The sequence below is a fragment of the Cucurbita pepo genome, chromosome 12 (genome assembly GCF_057944985.1).
Source record: "Cucurbita pepo subsp. pepo isolate OVF chromosome 12, ASM5794498v1, whole genome shotgun sequence".
NCBI classification, from domain to species: Eukaryota; Viridiplantae; Streptophyta; class Magnoliopsida; order Cucurbitales; family Cucurbitaceae; genus Cucurbita; species Cucurbita pepo.
This window is the reverse complement of record NC_141809.1, coordinates 2,040,625-2,062,351: the sequence shown is the minus strand read 5'-3', so window position 1 is coordinate 2,062,351 and position 21,727 is coordinate 2,040,625. Positions and strand designations below refer to the sequence as shown.

Genomic DNA, 21,727 nt, shown 5'->3' with positions numbered 1-21,727 from the left:
CCGATGTTGTTTGAGCTCAAGTAAACTCAAGTCTCATGTCTTTAACTATTCATAGTATATACCGATGTTGTCTGACCTCGAAATTCCCATATCTTTAACGGTTCATAGTACATAATGCTAATCACTACCTCAATCATTGAAATCCCTAAAATTCAAATCATCAAATGAAAGCTTATCTAATTCCAGCTGCAATATAGATGACAATCAAAGTTTATACGCTAGGATTTGCACACAAACTTCAATGGAAGGTTTAACTCAGCATTGCTGCATCACTCCAATGGGACCTATATCATAAAAATTACATATTTTACCAATTCCGTGGACAAAAGAAAGGCCATCGAATTCCATGAAACAGTTTTGTAGAAGTAAAAAGCAAAAATCAGACTGAACTATATTCATATATAACTACATGTACAGGCTACAAGCATCTCCTACCAAAAACATTTGCTATGACACAGGACAGTAGTTCTTACCCATCTAAAAAGTTCATCCCGTCGTCGACTAACGAGTATTGGCACCGGTCATTCCTCGTGTATGCCTGAGCTAAGGAAACTCCTGTTTTTAACCATTAATCACTGCCACAATCATAGGACTTTTCACAGACTTGTGCTTTCAGCCATTCAGTTTCATATCAGGATGTGAAAGCTCTTCATATTCCAACTGAAATAGCTCAAAAAGAAAACAAAATCAAAATTTAAACGACCTGAACTTACACAGGAAACTTCAATGAGAGGATTGTAACTCACCGCTGCTTCAGCATGGGTTAACTTCATCCGACGATACTCCTCTTGTACTTTCTTTGATCGGAACATAGCCTGAACCCGAATAACAGCTCTCTCAACTCGCTCTTCTGCTTGTTTTTGAGATACGCGGTAGAAGTCCTCTTCCATGCCAGTTTCCTGATCTTCTGTCACTTCAGCTGGTGCAACTTGAAGTCCACGAAAACCTTTTCTCTTAAGACGCCAGCGCAGTATAGCTTTCTCAACAATTCCTACCGACCAAACGATCTTGCGATACTGTCTTCGCACTTGGAAGCCTCTAAATGCAGCCTAGGAGAATAGAAAAATATTGGTAGTCATCTTCCTGAACTGCTCATTTTTAACATAACTCTAGCACGCATGTCAGTTCAATAATAGTTGCATGAAATTTTTTTATCACTTCACAACAATCACCAGGTACAAATAAATCACACTGTATTTGGCACGTCTTTTTTTTTTTTTTTTTTTTTTAAAAAAAAGCAATTAAATTTCTTTTAGAGAAAACATTTGACTACTTTTTTTCTTCCAAAAATGCTTATATGATAGGGATGAAAACACTTTCTTTTTAGGCATGCCAAACACACACACGAAGAATAACACTATTCAAATCTCCTCAAGCAGAAACGATAAACTTGGCCGATCAAAAAACTGAGGGTATAGGCTTACTTGAATCCTAATAGTTTGACGACGCATATTAAGGAAGTCTTTGCGGATCTTCCACGTGCGGAATCTGTATTGAATACGCGCAGCAGCTGCCATTTTTTTTCGTGTTTCAAAGTTGCGGAAGGCATGTTGAATTTTCATGGCCGCAATAATACCACGTGCTTCAGCTTCAGGGGTGGAGAGTTCAATTGCGTCAGTCCTTTGCTTTAAAGAATGTTCACGGAATGCTGCTTGTATGCGTGCTGCTGCATCAGCTGCTGTCCGATAAGCTGCTAACGTTTCTTTCATATACATCTGCTCCTCACTGACGCTATCAAAGTTCGTGGTATCGGGTATTGTACTAGTTTCCAATGAGCCACTAACATTTCCAGCCAAGCTCATGTCTTCAAAATGCGATACCAAAGCCTTTTCAGAAAGATAAGCAGCTAAGCCATTAAAACCATTCATGGATGCAAGATCTGCTGCTGTATATCCCAGAGGATTCTTTGATGTGGGATCAGTGATCAAGCTTGGCTTCGCCCCCACAGATAAAAGAGCAGCTACCATCCTCTCCCTACACAATAAATAAATGGGGCCAAATAGGTGAGAAGTGCCAACCAGTATAAGTCAACTTAAAAAAAAAAATCTATGTTTGATTAAATACCCAAACACTGGAAATTCCCAATCAGCAACACAAAATCAACCTCTCTGTCAGGTTCAAGGTATTGTAAAATAATTATAATTAAGATAGATGATGATTGAAGATAAATATGTTCATATGCATGAAAGGTTGACTTAACTGAACACTTAGAATCAACAACCTCAATGTGGGAGTATTTGTTAACCTAGGAATCTGATAACCCTAAGTAATTGATGCAACCCCATGAACAATCAAGGATATTAAACGAATACTTATTTGCATGTCGGGAACTCTCCAATTAAATGGTCGTCAATTGGCCAGAGGGTATTGGATGAAACTGAAAAACTTGACCATTTTTTCTATCAATTTGACAAATAACATTGTACCTTCCATAATAAGCTGCCCAGTGAAGAGCTGTCCATCCAGATTTATCTCGAAAGTTTATAGATAAACCAGACCAGACAAATAGATGTACAGCCCAGGTATATCCCAATATGGCACACAAATGGATTACTCCTTGACCATTTACATCAAACTCAGTGCTTTTCTTTGAGCCTTCAGCAACTCTTTCTATCAGCCAGTCCCTCAGCCTGCTTCTCAATATCATCTCAAGAACACCCTCTCTTGCATGTGGAATTGGAGTTTTATTTTCTGTAACTGATTTTAACAAATAAATCCAACCATCAGAAATGCCAGAAGTTTTGACAGCTAGTTTCTTGGCCTCATTCAGGGCAGTGGGTGACAATTTAGTCGACATGATGCTCAGGCTCTTGGATGTAGAGAACATCAGATGAGCAAGCCGCATCTGAACTTGAAACTCCTCCCACTTGAGGATCTGTTCTGAAGTAACTTCAGGCACTTGTAAAAGTGGTGCACGATACTCAAAATTCAGAACTTGACTAATAGGTTTGTGACCATCTAAGCTCAGGTATAAATGTACAAGTCCCGGTGAATGTGGTTCTACCAGACAGCGATAAACTCCAGGTTGAACAAAATCAGCATTAATACTAGTATCACCACAAACAACAGATATATTGGACTTTGCTAGATGTACGTACTCATCAGAAAAATATCCAATGATTACAATCTGCAAAAAGTACAAAGAATGCCATTAGTATCTTTGCAAGTTGTAAGCAAATTAGCAGCAAGATGGTGTATTCCACCATTCTGACTTTAACACGCTAAAGTGAAAACGCGCCATATCAACAGAGAAAAAGTTAACCATCCAAGGGTCATGTTCACTGTACTGATCATGAAAAGATCATATTGTCAATCTTTTCAAAGTTCATGTAATGAATTGGTAAGGATCGACCATATTTATTAAAATAAATTCCCACAAAAACAACTGCACTTCACGTTTATAATGTTGATCAGTCACGTTCACAATACTGATCATGGGAGGAAAACATACCCAACAACAGCGGACAATAGCTAAGTTTTCAAATGTTGGCATTCCATCAACAAAATTCATAAACCTATTGTACTAAATTAGAGATGAATACTGTCTAAATATTCAAAAGGATAAATGGGAAATGGCCGAACCAGCCTAGCGGACACTCAAAACTATGTGGATTCACAGGGAAGAGTAATACTGCAAGTACCAAATTAACTACTCAAAGGAAGTGCCTATTATTTAGAAAAGAGGAAACAAATTCAAAAGCCCTTCAAACTGTAAATTGCTTGAAAAAAATCACACTAACAGATCTCAAAACCCAAGGATGTCTCCATGTTAAATTCACTTGGTCTACTACAACGATTTAAGAAAGAAAGTTCACTTCACCTAATACAGAAATGTAATGGGACTAATTAAGAGTAGCTACACAAAAGAGGTCAATCATAGACTTTCTTTTTGTAAGAGAATTCTAAACTTAATTTAAACAACAAAAAATTAAAAAGAAAGCGTGTTCTCGAATTGCAATGGCTAGCAAAAAGTAGAATTGACAAAACCAATAAAAAAAGTAGCAAATAGCAGTAATAGGTTATATAATCAGATAACAAAACTAGTTTGACACTTCCACAAACTCATAAATGATAATGTTTCTTTTCTCTGTTCCTTGTTGCAGCAAATGCTCCATCCATCCAGTATCAATGTATTTCTACAGGTAAACTTATAGCTTACAGTTTAAGGCTTTGATTTATCACCTCTAAAAAATTTATTAACAAAATATGGGTCCATATTGGTATATGTTAAATAGTTTATTAGGATTAAAGGCAAAGATTGTAACAGACTCTTGTGCGAAGTTTAAATATGAAACAGGATGGTTAAAAGATTACCAATCAAATAAAACATGGACCAAACTAGGATTTAAACCTAATAATAATACTAATAACAATAATAATAGTGTAACATAAAAGGGAATGCTTTCCTTGCCTGCACGAGAAGAAATAGAAAAAAGCCCAATAAACACCGTAATATGATGGTGATATAATGTCAAATAAGTAAAGAAAATGTGAAAAGTTGGTACTAGTAAAAGAGAGAACCTTCGTTTTTTCTGTTGAAAAGGCCCACGCAGGTGAGACCTCAGTTATGTTAAAAATTTGCTCCACTGAAGATTGATGGTGATATAATGTCGAATCACAATAGGAATTGTGAACAGATGAAATGGACGGCTCAATAGCAGGATCAATGACTGAACCAGGCGAGTCAGTGATGACTTCATTTATCCATTGTCCTAAGCTGTCCTGACTTTGCAATCCATTATTTAACAAATTGTCCAACGAATTAATTGGAATGGATTCCCTACTCTCAACATTCAAATTCGTTTGACCACCCATTAATGACATATTCACACTTCCTATGCTGTTGGCACTCCCAGTTGACTCAACTGGATTATTAAATGAAGTTATCACCCCGAAGATCTTGTTGGCCACCTGCAAGGATGGACCATAAGAGTCCATAATCCATATATAAGGAAATAACCACTAGAGAAGAAGAAAATTTAAGCACCTGTATAAAATTGTGCAGAAAGAAAGATGTTCAACATAAGTAGCAGATTGCTTGATAAAAAATATTATCAAGTAATGAAGCAAAATAAACTTGACCATAATTAGCTATCAGCTTTCTTTATCACTTATAAATAAGAGGAGAAAAGTGAAGCAAGTTATACCTCCCATCCGCTTGGTCATGGAGTCAGACCGAGCAGTGAAGAGTAACATGCTCCGATAAATGGAATAAGAAAAGGAGGAAGGCAAGGGAACAAACAGAAATCAAAATTCCAAATAGTAATTTATTCTACTCACATTTATTGGGACTTGGTTCTGTTGGTCAAAGCATGAAAGTTTGTCTGGTGAATGAGAAGGAAAGAGTTAAAAGAATTAGTAATCTAGCCATTCACTATCCAATTCGGCAGTTGTTTTTGCCTCATTCAGAATTTTTACTTCGTTACCTTCTTTAGTCATAGCAGGTTTGAGAGGCTCGTTCATCACAAGAAGTTCATCCCACTCAAGTGTGTTGATCTCATGAAGCCGTTGTTCATGAGCCATGACTGTTGTAGTGTCACTAGGCTCTGTTCATTACCATGTAAAAAAATAAAAATAAAAACTTGTCTCGACCAGAAGTTTCTTAAAGTAAGTGAATTCACCACAGTTTCTTCAGTTACAAGTACTCTGAAGCACATGCTTGATAATCAATCACTTTCCTGTTTGGTTCTAATATTTCAACAATGATTTTATCTAGTTAAAAGTGCTCTTTTGGATACTAGTATTTATTGAATAAGTATTTCTATAATTAACCATCTAGAATATAACCGATCAGTATAAAAAAGAATAAAATAAGCAAGGACAGTGTGTGCATAGAGAGATTAATTTGAGAGTGCATGAGTAGAAAGAGAGTGCTAAAAGGAACTGTATTTGAGGTGAGAAATTAGACAGAAAATATGTGTGTAGTAAAAAAATAATGAGAAAAGGGCATGGAAATCAGTGAGAGAGTGTGCGCAAGACGAAGGTAATGGGAGAGTGTGTTCTGGGAAATCAGTGACATAAAGCGTGTAAGAGAAAGCTAGTAAGAGCAACAGAGTACAGAGAAGTTAGTAAAAGAAAGTGTGTGAGATTGAAATGATGCTTCAGGCCAATGTTAACTGCTTCTTTGAAAATCAATTCCAGTGCTTTTTTTAAAAGAAAAAATTATATCTCATTTGAAGTTCAACACAATTAGAAAATCATTTTGGTCATCAATCATATAAGTTCTATTTGGTATGACATCTGGATTCTATTTCTTGTTTTCAGTAATCACTAAAGTATTTGCTCACTAAACACAGCAAACAAGACTACCAAATAAACTTTAAATGCAACAGAAAGTTGTAAATATGAACTACATGTTTGCTCAATTAAAGTGTAAAGAAGAAATATTAGAAAAGAATGATCAAACAAACTACTTTTCTTTTTTTTTTTTTTTTTTTTTTGACAGGTTCAGCCAGTATCACCTGACAATTCATTTCCACCAACAGAATAGACATGAGTAGCCCTGGAATCAAGTTCTTCCGATAAAAGCCAAGGAGTTGATGGGTTAGAGACAGAACCAGAATTTGAATTCATCGACGTGGATGGAGAACTCTGCCACTAGCAGCAGTAGGAAGTTAGTACGGCAAATTTTTCTCAATACAGAAGACTAAATGGAAGAAGTTGTTCATGAAGTGTTCCAATGCATGCTATAGAAATATCACGAGCATAATGTTAGGAAGCTTTAACCATACGCTATAAAGAACTACAGAGCTGATTCATATGATATGAAGACTGATTATCGGACGAATATTTTCCCATCAAATAGTGTCCCGATCATTGTCTTTTCCATTCCAGGAAAATTTTATGCATATCAGAACAAAGAGAATCCTCGTCACTCGAAGCACCATATAGCACTCTACATCTAGGTGGTGCCTTAATTTTTGAAAATTAAGTCAGAGTAACAAAATTGGTACATAAATTACAATGGCATTTAGAGTAGCACTAACAGAAACTTAAAGGCAATAATCATGATGAAAGTTGAATTCTTAAAATGTAAAAGAGTAGTAGGAAACACATGTATTCAATGGTTGACTTTATCCTCAACAAATATTGGATTAAATCATCGAAATACAACACAAACATGTAATTTTCCAGTTTTTGAATGGAGAAGAGAGAGTGAGAGAGATGCATGCACGACTGCTATATGGTGCCAGACTACAAGAAAAAAAAATTAAAGAAACATAAGATAACACTATTTTGAATGAAAATAATAATAGCCATGGAGGAATAATCAGCAAATCTTAAATAGATGAAGTAGTCCAAATGATAGAGGCTCATCTCATGATAATATTTCAATAGCTGCAGATGCATTATGCTGAAACTAACCTCTTTTGTTTCGCGGTAATGAACAAGGACAATGTGTTCAAGAGACCTAAACAAAAAGCATCAACAAATCATCAACTAAACAAATATGACATACTACACAGCCACAGTTTGATTTTATTTTTCTTTGCCAGTGGCATTATTGGGATAAACCCACTAAAACAACTGGTGGCAACCAATATACCAATGTAAGTTCAACAATAACATACTTATCAAGGAGCCAATAACATCGACGAACAAAGGTTGGGTTATCAAGGCCATGGGCATAGTATACATGTATCCTTTCTACATTACCAACCTGCCAAAGAAAAAGAAAAAAAATTTATCAAAACAGCGTTTTTCCTTGGTGATTAATGCTATAACAGAAGAACAATTACCATAAATCTAAACACAGTTAATACTAGACATTGACCAACCAATAGACTCGAGAAAAGACTAGTAATAAATTGAATTACTTTAAATGATATCCAACAACTTCCCTTCACATTGTGGAATCGTATGGTGGTTGATTAATGAGACATAGCTAGTAGACAAGATATATGAAATGAAGATGATAACTGAGAAAATTGAAAAGATCTACGAAATAAAATTGTAGGGGTTTGAATTTATATATTTTTTCACTCGTATAGACTCTAGACTCAAATGCTTAAGCTGATTAACTACATTCAGTTTAACTATTTAATATATTCTATATCCAAACAGACATGATTATACAACTATACTTCGAATAAGCTTTGGAGAATATTGGCAGAAACAATAGAAATTACTTCAAATTTGTGGAGAAAAAGGACATATAAATTATATTATAGAAAAAGAGCATCTAATTATTTATACAGAAACACACGAACCCACATATATCAATGGTAATGCTGAAGGTAATGGAAGTAACCTAACTCATAAACCCCTTCCTCATATCTGACCAAATTCTTTCACAATATGCAAAAGCATCGAGCTATTTAAGCATTGGTCACTCCAAAAATTTAAAGACGTCAAGCTAGTATATATCACCAAAAGACAAATTCCAATAGTCCATTTGGAACTAATTGATGACTTCAACGTTAAAAGAGTCGCGACTTACTTCCTCACCTGCCACCACTAAGTCTAGGACAACATATTTTTATCAGATCTTCAGATAATCTTTAAGAGTGTTGTGTTCCTTGTTTAAACATTTCAAAGGGGGGAGATTGAATTAACCATATGCCATAAATGCAACCATCTGAGTCAGAAAAATGTATATGTAAAGAATGAAAACAGATCTGAGGTCTCCACCAGCTTTTCAATTATGAAATAGTGCCCAATAAAACAAGACATGCTCACTTTTAGGTGTTCATGAGCTTCTTTTACTGTCTTTCCATCCTTTTTTTTCTTCCAATTATGTCCATCTTTGCGAAAATTCCTAAGCATCTTGCGATCAAATAGTACAATGGTTCCACCTGTTGCGCATTTCCAACATTAGATTTCTGAGACATCACTGCCTACACCCAGTTTTCTATATTACTCAATATCGAAATATAAATGTGATTATCATGCAAAATGCAAGGAAGACTTATAATTGAATATGATATAACTTGCATCAGACATTAAACAGTAAAATTCTTTTAGTACAATTTATTACTAGTAAAATAGAGTTGGAAGGAGTTGCAGAGCACAATCTCGCGAAATTACTTTTGGGCAAGTTCACTGGCTTGACATGGATGACAAAATATTTGTAGTTACATAGTATTGCATGGATTTCATTTGGACGAAGCCATCTTGCACTTGCTTCCTCCCTGATGTTTTTAACATCCAAATCTGTTCACAGAAGAGAAAACAACTGATGAATTCATAAACTAGCATTTTTGCAACGCAGATAACATATACTAAATGTGAACAATTAAAGATAATTACAATAATTGTTCAAAGTAGTTCATTAACTTGTCGATAAAGCTTCAAGTCCTGCCCGATAAAGGTTATTAGGATCCCCTTGTTGTTTGGAGGTGATGATTCTGCCAATGGCCACTATGTTCTTTACCTGTCTAGTCTCTGGGCATGTTTAACCTAAAATGATAGTTTTTACTTACCTTGAAACACTTTTAACTGTTTTTCTATGATTTCTCTCATGCCCCTAGCAGGGTATATGTCGAACTCAAAAATCAAAACTCAAATGTTTCCCAGATTTGACTTCAGAAATTTCGAGTATTTCCTTCTTTCTCGTCTAAACTTAAAGCATTCTGGGAAGATCAATTCTTCGCCCTCTCTATTATCCTTCTGGTTGATGATTATTGTGCTGTATTTGCACATATTACTTCGGACTTAAATAATTAAGCTCTAGCAATCAAATACACATGCCTAATTCTACTGAACTCACACATGACGAAAATTTTAACCCAAACCGAAACAATTGTTCAATGAAAAAAAATACGAATTCCATAAACAGTAGCATGTAGCCATTAAGCATAGCAGTTAGCAGTACGTTGATTTTGCTTTTGTCAATCAACTCACTCAAAACTAAGAAACAATAAAAAGTCCTCCTAAGCACAGTCTAAGTGACACACAGAAGTTTCAAAAAAAACTCCATCGCAGTTCAGGAGCGCAAAACTTCAACGCCTATATGCCGACAGCCATTCAAAAAGCTACACAATCAGAACATGTAAACAGGCTACGATCACGACAGTACCTTGCAATGTATGGAAGCCATGAATCTCTGAGCCAACAAGGCTTCCTTGAACATCATCTTTCATGGAAAGAGACATCGATGATTCCTATTAGAAGCTGAACCTCAACACAAATGCATCGGATTTTCAAAACATGAACCTGCGAGCAAAGAATACTGAAGAGTATGATACAAAGCGGCAGAATCAAGCAGAGGCGATCAGTGCAGATTACCTGATTACGGACAGAATTGATTTGGGACCGAAATAGATGGAAGAATTCGCAGCACAATTATAGTCTTCTTTTTGACTCCCTGTTCTCTCTCTCTATACAGGAACTCAGCAATAGACGGTGGCTGCCGTCTACCTGGGTCGGGCTGGCGGGGCCTTGCCTTATTTTTAGTCCTTTCTTTTTATCTTTCTTTCTTCTTAGGGAAATGTATTTATTTTTAATTCTATATTATTAATTTTCATATCTATTAATAGATATAATTCGAATAATTAATCAATTATCACTTAAAAAGCTTGCTTTTACCCTTGTTTTTATAATGCTTAAATTGAATATATATATATATAAACCATCCGTTACCGTTTCAAATGTACCGTACAATTTCAGTTTATCTTATAATGGTTGATAGAATATATATTTTTTTAATTCGAGAATATATAACACATCAAAACCCTAAAAAATTTAGAGCACCGGGCGGTCCGGGGGGACCACCTCAGCTCCTCTCTTCTCTCGAGAGCGATTGGGTTGAAAAAATAAACGATGAATTTAAAGGGATCGAATAGGAAATGATACTCTGAATTAAGATATTCAATTCGGAACTATTATATGTCGAAGGTCCAATATTGTTCCGCTCTTTCTTTTTTTTAGGCGTTAAGTGAAATTGTATTGTATTTCAGTTTACGAGGTTGGCGAAATACTAAGATCTACCGATTCTCATCGATACGCAATCCCAACCATAATAGAAGCGAGTAGCTTCTGATTTTGTTTATAATCGTTGTGCTTTAGCTTATGTAGTGGTCGACCTTCCTTTCCTAAATGCACACACTCGTCAGACTGCTTTCTTAGTTATGCACGAAACCAAGCCAATACATACGCAGCAAAAATAAAGATCCCCATTTCGCCCATAGAACGCAAGTTTGATTGATGATCAAAGAGGAGAAGTGGAGGAAAAGGTTCGGGATGGATTTATGAGTCTTTCGTGCGAGCTGTATGCAGTGAGAGTCACACGTATAATAACAAAGGGGCTCGTGTCATTTGAGAATATGGAAGGTAAAAAAAAAATTGAACCACTAGCATCAATTATATGTGTTTACGCTCACACATTCAAGTTACGTAATACAATCATCAACATTCATGAGATGTAACAAATATTCTATTTATTGAACTGTGGTAATTAAATTTTAACAATTTCATATCTATTTTTATTTTAAATTTCTTGGGTTAAAAAAATATAGTTTTTAATTTATTTGGATTAATTTTTAGTTATATATATATATATATATATATATATATATATATATGCATTTTAAAACATTTTTTAACTTTTAAAATCCCTCGATTATTTATATTTTACTTTAATCTATGTATTTAAATAATTTAAATAGATAATATTATGAAAATAAAATTTAAGGATACATATTAATTTTTTTTAAAAAAGAAATTCATATGGAAAGGTCAATTTCGGTAAAACGACATCGTACGGAACCAGAGCTACACACGTGTCGGAAATTGGCCGTTCGTGGGCCGATAATTCTGGACCAAATCACATTTTCTTTGGATGCATTAATTGTTCATATCCATAATTCCACGTCGATAGGAATTATATTCCCAATTTTTAATTAAAAATAATTTATGTATAAATAATTTATTACTATTATTATTATTATTATTTAAAATATTAAATTAAAAACAAATATTTAACGCTTTTAAATAATTTTAAACTTATTATTAGTGACATTTGTATTTTTATAAGAAACATTTATTTTTCTTACATATTATATTGTTGACGTGGACATGTGTTTCATTTGATGATTAAGATATTTTTATTTTTTTATTTTTCAAACAAATTATATTTATTCAATTTTCTATAAAAACGTTTATTCAACTTATTGCCTATCTTTTCGGGAGCATAGATAGAGACGCGTCATAAACACGAATCTTTTCTTTTTTTTATTTTTTTATTTACACTTTAAATAAATTAAATAACAATTTATTTTACAAAAGCTATTTACAAAATAAATACGTGTTTAAATTATGACATATTAATCGAGCACAAATAAATTTATATTTGTATCGAATAAAATTTTTTCAACTCAAATAATTATTATTAAATAATAAATCCAACACAGCCTAAATTTATTTTTGGGTTAGGATGGTTCGAGTTGTTTTGATCATTTACTTATTATTTTTTAATAAAAGTAAACTCGTTTCTTGAAAATAATCTCCCGATGGAAACGAGAGTGGAGAACCCTAACCCAACTTGAACGTCGTTGGTGCTTGAATCGAGATACTTCCTCCTCTTCCTCAATTCGTTCATTCGGGTGAGAGCGACAATTCATGCACTCTTTCATTAGTAGAAACAAAAATGGTTGAACAAAGTCTATCGAAACTATTTTAACTATTATTATAATTATTTTTTCTTCGAATTTTAATATATTTCAATATATAAAAATAACAATTATGCATCTTCTAAATCTTAATTATTTTTATTTTTAAAATTTTAATCCTTAAATTTATTATTAAATTATTAAATTATCCATTTTTAAATTTTTAAATAAAAGATTTAAAGTTTAATATCTAAAAAAAGCAACTAATTTTTAAAATCTTTATTTTAAATTTATAATTTATTAAATACTTTTAAAATTTAGACATAAAAGAAATAATTAAATTAAATTAAAAGAATAAATTTGAGAATAGTAAAAAAAAATTAAATATCAACATGAATCTCAATTTCAATCTATTTCAATTTTAACCGTCCCTCAATTTTGCATTGACCCTTTAAAGACTACATCTCGAGATTAATTTTTACGAACAAAACAATACAATTTTTTTTATTCTATGAAAGCATGATATGCTGTACGTTCACACTGTAGATTTTCTTTACAAACGATGCCACTTCTAATACATACATACATGCCGAACTTTATAAAATTTACAAATTATCTATGTCTGTTTTTAAGTCTAAGAATTAGCAATTTTGAATTCTTGAATTTATAGTAACTCTCGTGATTACAAACATATCTATGGTCAAAATGTAATTTATTTTGATTTGGATTGTTTTCGTATTAAAAATAAATGATTTTTGAACAACAACCAATCATTTCATTATATCGAAACTAAAATTTATATCATATAAAATCGTTCATACTTTTGTACCGTTCAATCTACTAAAGGAAAGAAAAAAAAGTAAAATTGATTTAAATTTTGTACCGTTCAACTATTGAACAATTTTACGAAAAAATCAAATTTGACCATAAATTTGTCAGAGTATCTATTCTGACCATAAATGTGTCAGAGTATTGATTCTGATTCTAAATTTTTTATTTGAAGGATAAATTTAAATATTTATTTAAATTTCATTAAATTACTTATAAGTTATTGCTATAAAATAATAGAAATTATATTTAAAAATTTAATGTTTAAATAGAAATAAAATTTAGAGTGAAAATTAATTTTTAAAAAAATAATTATTTTTTCACGAGGCTGGTTGTTTTTCAAAGTACACAGTGTTTCAGAAGTTTAGTCTGTTGGAATCAGATCATCACGAGAAGGCTTTAACAAATGTCTTTGACTTTTTTACTGTTTCAAACCCAAATGCCTCTGCCCTCCTACTTCATTCATTGGTCGCCCTCAATTTTAATTATTTTTTTTTCATTTTATTATTATTCTTATTTTTTATTTCAATTCTTTGGATTTAAGGTCTAAAATATTATAATATTCTTCAATTTTACTAAATAAAAAAAAAAAAACAATTATGGAAAATTTCAATAATACTCTTAAATTTAAAAAAATTTAAAAAAATTCTTAAACCTTAAAAAGTCACAAAAATATCTTTAATTTTAAAAATATCTTTATAATATTCTTTTAATTTTAAAAAATGTCACTAATATCTTAAGCATTTTCTTTAAAAAAAAAAAACATTTATGTTGTTACCGCTTTTCAAAAATAATTAACTTTTCAAAGTTTTAAAAAATTTACGAGGTAGACCGTCTTATGTTCATATATATTGATGGTAAGATTTTCTTTTTAAATTTTTTTTAAAAGTTAATTGTGTCAATGCTATATATATATATTTTGTATTTTTAAACACGGTACTAACTATAAATGTATTTTTTTAAACTTTTTTAAAAAATTGAGGGATATTAATGAAATTTTTTAAAGTTCAAGAGTATTTTTTAAACGCTATTACAAAATTGAGAATATTTTTTTTAACAAAGTAATTAAAAAAAAATAACTTTATTGCAAAATATTTAAAATTATAGGGACTTAGTAGAGCTCACATTTATGAATTTTCAAAGTGCAATGAGAAAAATTGAGATTCTTTTTCCTTTGGCATAAAATAACGAAAGAAAGAAAGAAAATTTATCCTAAAAAAAGATAAAAAGGAAAAGTTATTTTCCCCCTTTATTTTCACTTTATTATTTTAAACAATTTTCTTTTTCCAAAAAGTGATAATTAACCATTTGGATTTGGAATAGCTTAAAAAAATAAAATAAAATAAAATAATAATAATAAAAGCTTTTGAAACAAAATTAAATTTTTAATTATTACTTTTAACTTTCGTACCGTTCAATATATTAGATGAACACGACTCTCCACGATGATATAATATTATCTCATAAGCTCTCCTGATTTTGCTTTTGGCTTCTCAAAAGGTCTCGTAGCAATGGAGAGTATTATTTGATTATAAACCAGGAATATTCCTTAAAGTAGCTTACATGGACATTCATCATCCAACATAATATTATTTATATTTTAATAAATGATTTTTTTGTTGGAAAATTTTAAGATTAAAACATTTTTACCAAAAATAAAAAATAAAATAAAAGAGGAAAAAAGAAAATTCCCATTTCCTATAAAAACCCGGTGGGGTTTTCACTTACGTGATTCAAAGCCCACTCGCTCCAAAGGATATTATTATTATTATTATTATTATTATTATGATGGATTGTGGTTTTAGAAAGTCGGTGGCGATCTCGGTGGTGGTGGTGGTGGTGATAGCGGCGGCGGCGGGGACGGCGGAGGAGACGGCGGCGTTTACATGCGACGGGAGGAATGTGGGGACAAGAAACATGGGGTTTTGTAAGGCGTCGTTGGGGATAGAAGAGAGAGTGAAGGATTTGATCGGAAGATTAACGGCGGAGGAAAAAATAAGGCTTTTGGTTAACAACGCCGTCGCGGTGCCGCGGCTTGGAATTAGAGGCTATGAGTGGTGGTCCGAAGCTCTTCACGGAGTCTCCAATGTGGGCCCCGGTACTAAGTTTGGTGGGCCCTTCCCTGGGGCCACTAGCTTTCCTCAAGTCATCACCACCGTTGCTTCTTTCAATCAATCGCTTTGGCACGAGATCGGACGGGTCAGAATTCTCTCCTCTTTATCCCTTCACATTCACTCTCATATTATTCGTTTTGGAATTACTTTATTATATAAAAGAAATTATATAGTTTATTTTTGTTTTTTTTTTTTTCTTAAAAATTTAAATATTTTTTTTATAGTAAGGATAGAAATTGATTATAAAGCACAATTTTAAAAAATAAAAAATATTATCAAATAGCATATAAAATAATAATAAAAAATTATTTTTCACATTACGACGACTTTATTAAATAATTTTTATGAGATTTAAAATATTTTCAACTAATATTGTAAATATAATACAATATTTTTCTAAAAATTAAATAAATATTTAAAACACTGTTTCACGTTAAATTACCATTTTAGCCCTGAGATGATTGAAATAGTAAATAAAAATATTATTAGTTTTTAGATTTTATTTTAGTGCCAATTTTGAGAATTTAATACTAATAAAATTCCTCTGTCAAATATATTATTTAAGTTTAATAAATAATATTGATTTATCGGACACTGTCTTGCTATCAAATTCAGAATTGACAGAGCTTGCGTGTCCCACGTGTGAGGAAAATTACGGAGGTTAAAAGTTAAATTTTACTGTATTTCCATTTCTTACACGTGAATTTTTAATCTCAATGTTACTTTTAAAATGTAGACATAAATATTAAATAGATTTTTATAAATATAATTATTTTTTTGGATAGCCAACAATTTGTTGAAGATTATTGTGAGTGAGTCCCACAGGCCTACAAAGCCTTTTGGGGAAGCCCAAAGCAAAATCACGAGAGTTTATTCTCAAAGTGAACAATATCGTACCATTGTGGAGAGTCGTGATTCCTAACATGGTATCAGAGTCATGCCCTAAACTTAATCATGTCAATAGAAAGTGACTAAAGTGTCGAACAAATTGTATACTTTGTTCGAGGGCTCCAGAAAAAAGAGTTGAGTCTCGAGTAAGGAGAGGCTTATAGTGTACTTTGTTCGGATGAATATGCAGTTCGATCTGACGACCTGGGCTTAATTTAATATAAATTAAATTAAGCTTTATACTCTATTATTTTTCACGAGAGGTGTTCAGATAGTATGTCTCTTAAGTTTAGGTATTTACAGAAACTAGTTGAATTACACTGTACAGGTGGTTTCAGACGAAGCGAGAGCGATGTATAACGGAGGAATGGCAGGTTTAACGTATTGGAGCCCGAACGTGAACATATTCCGAGACCCACGGTGGGGGCGGGGCCAAGAAACTCCGGGCGAGGATCCAATCTTGGCCGGGAAATATGCGACCAACTATGTCCGAGGGCTGCAGGGAAATGCTGGAGGGAAGAGGCTTAAGGTGGCGGCTTGTTGCAAGCATTATACTGCCTATGATCTTGACAATTGGAATGGCGTTGACCGGTACCATTTCAACGCTAAGGTATGATATTGGGCTTTTGAAAGCCCATATAGTGAAACGGAAGGCCTTAATGGGCCTAAGCCCATTTCCTCATCCAAATCTTAATGGGCTTTTTGCATGTTGGGCAGGTGAGTAAACAGGATTTAGAGGACACTTATAATGTGCCTTTCAAAGCGTGTGTGGTGGAGGGAAAAGTGGCGAGTGTGATGTGCTCTTATAATCAGGTCAACGGGAAGCCAACTTGTGCTGACCGTGATTTACTCAAAAACACCATCCGGGGCGCTTGGGGGCTTGATGGGTGAGTAACCATGGAATTGCTATGCACATCATCACACTAGATTACTCGTTTTTATTGACGGATGGTCACGTGAAATAGGTATATTGTATCTGATTGCGATTCTGTTGGAGTTTTGTACGGTAGCCAACATTTTACTCGCACCCCAGAAGAAGCTGCTGCTTCCACAATCAAAGCTGGTAAGTACTTTTCTTTCGAAATTGACTTAGTTCAACATTACGTGGCAGGTTTGGTTGGGCTAACTCGACCCGTATAGAAAAATAGAGGGTTTGAGTTGGATTAGGTTGTAACCTCAGTTCAGGTCACCAACCCAACACAATTGGTTCAAAAAAAATTATAATTTATGTATGCCTCTATCTAATATCTTAAACAGGCCTCTAAGAAATTTAACATACCCAAAGTTATATACTGTGAGCCGTTGTTGTTACTCTCTTGCTTACTTATATAATGTCTCTATCGAAAATCTCTCTTTGCCCTCGTTTTCTAAAACCATCTCTTAAACTGAGGCCAGAGGCTCGAGCATACGTCGCTTAATATATATATATATATTAATAAAAGGCCCTAATTGTAGAAATGATTTGCAGGCTTGGACTTGGACTGTGGACCATTCTTGGCGGTGCACACAGCAACGGCGGTGGGAAAAGGACTCCTAAAAGAAGCTGATCTCAACAACGCCTTAGCCAACTTACTTTCCGTCCAAATGAGGCTCGGGATGTTCGACGGCGAGCCCACGGCCCAAACCTACGGCAACTTGGGCCCAAAAGACGTCTGCACGCCGGCCCACAAACAGCTAGCCCTCGAAGCTGCAAGACAAGGCATAGTCCTTCTCAAAAACCGAGCGGCATCTCTACCACTCTCCCCCACGCGCCACCGCACAGTGGCAGTGATTGGCCCGAACTCCGATGCCACCGAAACAATGATCGGGAATTACGCAGGAGTGGCATGTGAATACACTTCGCCGCTACAAGGAATCTCGAAATATGTTAAGACTATCCATGAGAAAGGTTGTACCGACGTGGGGTGTGGTGGGGATCAGCTGATCACTGCGGCGGAGGAGGCGGCGCGTGGGGCAGATGCGGCGGTGCTGGTGGTGGGTTTGGACCAGTCCATTGAAGCGGAGTTTAGAGATAGAAATGGGCTGCTTTTGCCCGGGCATCAACAGGAATTGGTTTCGAGAGTTGCGAGGGCTTGTAGAGGGCCGACCGTGGTGGTTTTGATGTCGGGTGGGCCCATTGATGTTTCGTTTGCGAAAAATGATGCCGAAATCAGTGCCATTCTTTGGGTTGGGTATCCCGGGCAAGCCGGTGGCGCAGCCATTGCCGATGTGTTGTTTGGGGCCACTAATCCTGGTACTCATTCATTTCCTCTTCTTTTAATTTTTTTAAATTTTGATATAGAATAAATTAATAAAAATTGTTGGAGGATGAAAGTTCCAGTTAATTTAAGGAATATCGTACTATTGTGGAGAGTCGTGTTCGTCTAACATGGTATCAGAGTCATGCCCTAAAATTTAGTTGTGCCAATAGATTGGTAAATCCTCAAATGTCGAACAAAGGACTCTAAAAGAAAATGAGGCGAGCCTCCTCGAATGGATGATGAAAGTCCCACATCGGCTAATTTAGAGAATGATCATGGGTTCCTCCTCGAATGGATGATGAAAGTCCCACATCGGCTAATTTAGAGAATGACCATGGGTTCCTCCTCGAATAGATGATGAAAGTCCCACATTAGCTAATTTAGAGGATGATCATGGGTTCCTCCTCGAATGGATGATGAAAGTCCCGGCTAATTTAGGGAATGATCATGGGTTCCTCCTCGAATGGATGATGAAAGTCCGTGCTAATTCAGGGAATGATAATGGGTTCCTCCTCGACCATGAAAGTACACATAGGCTAATTTAGGAAATAATCATGGGTTTATAATAAAAGAATACTCTCTCCATTAGTATAAGCCATTTTGGGGAGTGGATGATGAAAGTCCCAGCTAATTTAGGGAATGATCATGGGTTCCTCCTAGATGATGAAAGTCCCACGTCCGTTAATTTAGGGAATGATCATGGGTTCCTCCTAGATGATAAAAGTCTCACGTCGGCTAATTTAGGAAATGATCATGGGTTCCTCCTAGATGATAAAAGTCTTACGTCGGCTAATTTAGGAAATGATCATGGGTTCCTCCTAGATGATAAAAGTCTCACGTCGGCTAATTTAGGAAATGATCATGGGTTCCTCCTAGATGATAAAAGTCTCACGTCCGCTAATTTAGGAAATGATCATGAGTTCCCCCTAGATGATAAAAGTCTCGCGTCCGCTAGTTTAGGAAATGATTATGGGTTCCTCCTGGATGATGAAAGTCCCGACTAATTTAGGGAAATGATCATGGGGTCCTCCTAGATGATGAAAGTCCCGACTAATTTAGGGAATGATCATGGGTTCCTCCTAGATGATGAAAGTCCCGACTAATTTAGGGAAATGATCATGGGTTCCTCCTAGATGATGAAAGTCCCGACTAATTTAGGGAATGATCATGGGTTCCTCCTAGATGAGGAAAGTCCCGACTAATTTAGGGAATGATCATGGGTTCCTCCTAGATGAGGAAAGTCCCGACTAATTTAGGGATAATCATGAGATTATAATAAAAAAATACTCTCTCCATTCGTTTAGTATGAGCGATTTTGGGGAAAGCCTAGTATGAGCCTTTTTTCAGAAAGCCTAGATAGTCGTGTGTCTAAAAAAAATATCTTTATATTAACGATCTCTTGGAATTCTTCAGGAGGAAAATTGCCAATGACTTGGTACCCACAGAGCTACCTGGCGAAGGTCCCAATGACAAATATGGGCCTAAGACCCGACCCATCAACCGGCTACCCGGGTCGAACCTATCGGTTCTACAAGGGCCCAGTCGTCTTCCCATTCGGGTTCGGTTTAAGCTACTCAAAATTCTCCCATTCCATAGCCGAAGCCCCAACAAGAATCTCACTTCCTCTCTCAATTTTCTCTCCCAATTCCACCTCCTCTTTCGACGCAATCAAAGTCTCACACATCGATTGCGCCGCCATCTCCGATCTCGGCCTTCAAATCGACGTCAAGAACACCGGAACCGCCGATGGATCTCACACCATTCTTGTATTCGCCTCGGCTCCAAATGAGATCTGGTCGCCGGAAAAGCACTTGATCCGATTCGAAAAGGTTCATCTGATGGCCGGATCTCTGCAGCGAGTTCGAATCGGAATCCGTGTTTGCGATCATCTCAGCCGAGTCGATCAGTTTGGAACTCGAAGAATTCCGACTGGTGAGCATAAACTCCATATTGGAGATCTTACTCATTTGATTTCTCTTCACGCTGATTTAAAGAACGTTAAATTCTGATCGAGTATGAACAATGTCGAAATGTTGATGGTGTTTTGCCCTAATTACATAAAGCTAAATTACAGAATTGATCGTGGATAAAATCAATTAGGTTGAAGAAGAATGGGGGAATGATTGATTGGGAAGAAATTTGGAACTATAATCATGTTCAATGTTAAGAAGTGCTTTATTATAAAATTAGTATTTGGTGCAAATTTTCAAACATTTTTAACAAAATATAGTTAAAAATAGAATGTTTGAAGTTAAATATCTTTGTTCTAGGTAAGATTTTACCGTCTAATTTTGTTGGAGAGTAGTGTTAGTCTAATATGGTATAGAGTTATGCCCTAAACTCTAATTTTGTTGGAGAGTAGTGTTGGGCTAATATGGTATCAGAGTTGTACCTAAAACTTAGTGGTGGTGCCGATAGATTTGTAAATTCTCAAATATCTTCTATTATGCTTAAAGTGGACAATATCATACTATTGCGGAGAGGGTGTTTTAACTCCTTTGGAGTCAAAATAATTAATTGTGTAAAATTTTAAATTAAATTGTTTTAATAATTTAAAATGACACACATATTTTACACAATTATTGTCAATTATTTTATTTTTATTCTAAATTATTAAAACAATTTAATTTAATGTTATATGATACCTTAAATTTTAGGTTAGTTTGCAATAAATCTTAATAATTATCATTAAATTAATTAGATAATAAAAATAAATAAATAATTATTTTTGTGTGTATATATATATATATATATATATATATATATATATATAAAATTCAATTCAATATCCGGTCAACTATTTGACCTTTTAATGATTAGTAATAATTTGAAGTTTTAATTTAAAATTTTAAAAATAATATTTAGAAAGGTTCTTTTTCTTCTCAAAACTAAAATGAAAAAGTAAAATAAAGAGGGTCTCATAAATGAGATAAATAAATAAAAACTCACGTGCTATAAGCCTCACAAATTCTAGATTTATCAAACAAAAGTACATATCCAAAAATTATATAATGCATTTAAATTATTTTTTTATAACTTTAAATAACTTTTTTTTCTTTTTTTTTTTTAGAAATATAACTGAATTTACAAAATTTAAAATGAGATCCAC

The 21,727-nt window shown here is 34.2% G+C and overlaps 2 protein-coding genes across 5 annotated transcripts; one reads left to right on the top strand and one right to left on the bottom strand.

Moving 5' to 3' along the window:
- Nucleotides 1-36: 36 nt before the first annotated feature.
- LOC111806660 (calmodulin-binding transcription activator 5) lies at nucleotides 37-10,382 on the bottom strand. 4 transcript variants are annotated; one of them, XR_002816862.2, is made up of 15 exons: nucleotides 10,228-10,382; nucleotides 10,019-10,155; nucleotides 9,028-9,153; nucleotides 8,680-8,795; nucleotides 7,572-7,660; nucleotides 7,366-7,411; nucleotides 6,462-6,597; nucleotides 5,427-5,546; nucleotides 5,281-5,324; nucleotides 4,522-4,911; nucleotides 2,427-3,127; nucleotides 1,425-1,974; nucleotides 747-1,049; nucleotides 474-660; nucleotides 37-284 (listed from the first exon to the last, which is right to left on the bottom strand). XR_002816862.2 is itself a non-coding variant. In XM_023692036.2 (14 exons), exons 2-14 carry the CDS (start codon nucleotides 10,092-10,094, stop codon nucleotides 613-615), a joined length of 2,745 nt encoding a protein of 914 aa, XP_023547804.1. In that variant the 5' UTR covers nucleotides 10,095-10,155; nucleotides 10,228-10,382; the 3' UTR covers nucleotides 290-612. The 4 variants fall into 4 exon arrangements, 1 of the variants encoding a protein (XP_023547804.1); XR_015423153.1 differs by having other exon boundaries at nucleotides 6,462-6,591; XR_015423152.1 differs by having other exon boundaries at nucleotides 10,019-10,113; nucleotides 10,228-10,368.
- A 4,757-nt stretch (nucleotides 10,383-15,139) lies between these two features.
- LOC111806604 (beta-D-xylosidase 1) lies at nucleotides 15,140-20,694 on the top strand. Its single transcript, XM_023691980.2, has 6 exons — nucleotides 15,140-15,575; nucleotides 16,707-16,988; nucleotides 17,096-17,265; nucleotides 17,344-17,441; nucleotides 17,847-18,611; nucleotides 20,032-20,694. The coding sequence occupies exons 1-6, from the start codon at nucleotides 15,162-15,164 to the stop codon at nucleotides 20,625-20,627; spliced, it is 2,325 nt and encodes a 774-aa protein (XP_023547748.2). The 5' UTR covers nucleotides 15,140-15,161; the 3' UTR covers nucleotides 20,628-20,694.
- The last annotated feature ends 1,033 nt before the right edge of the window (nucleotides 20,695-21,727 follow it).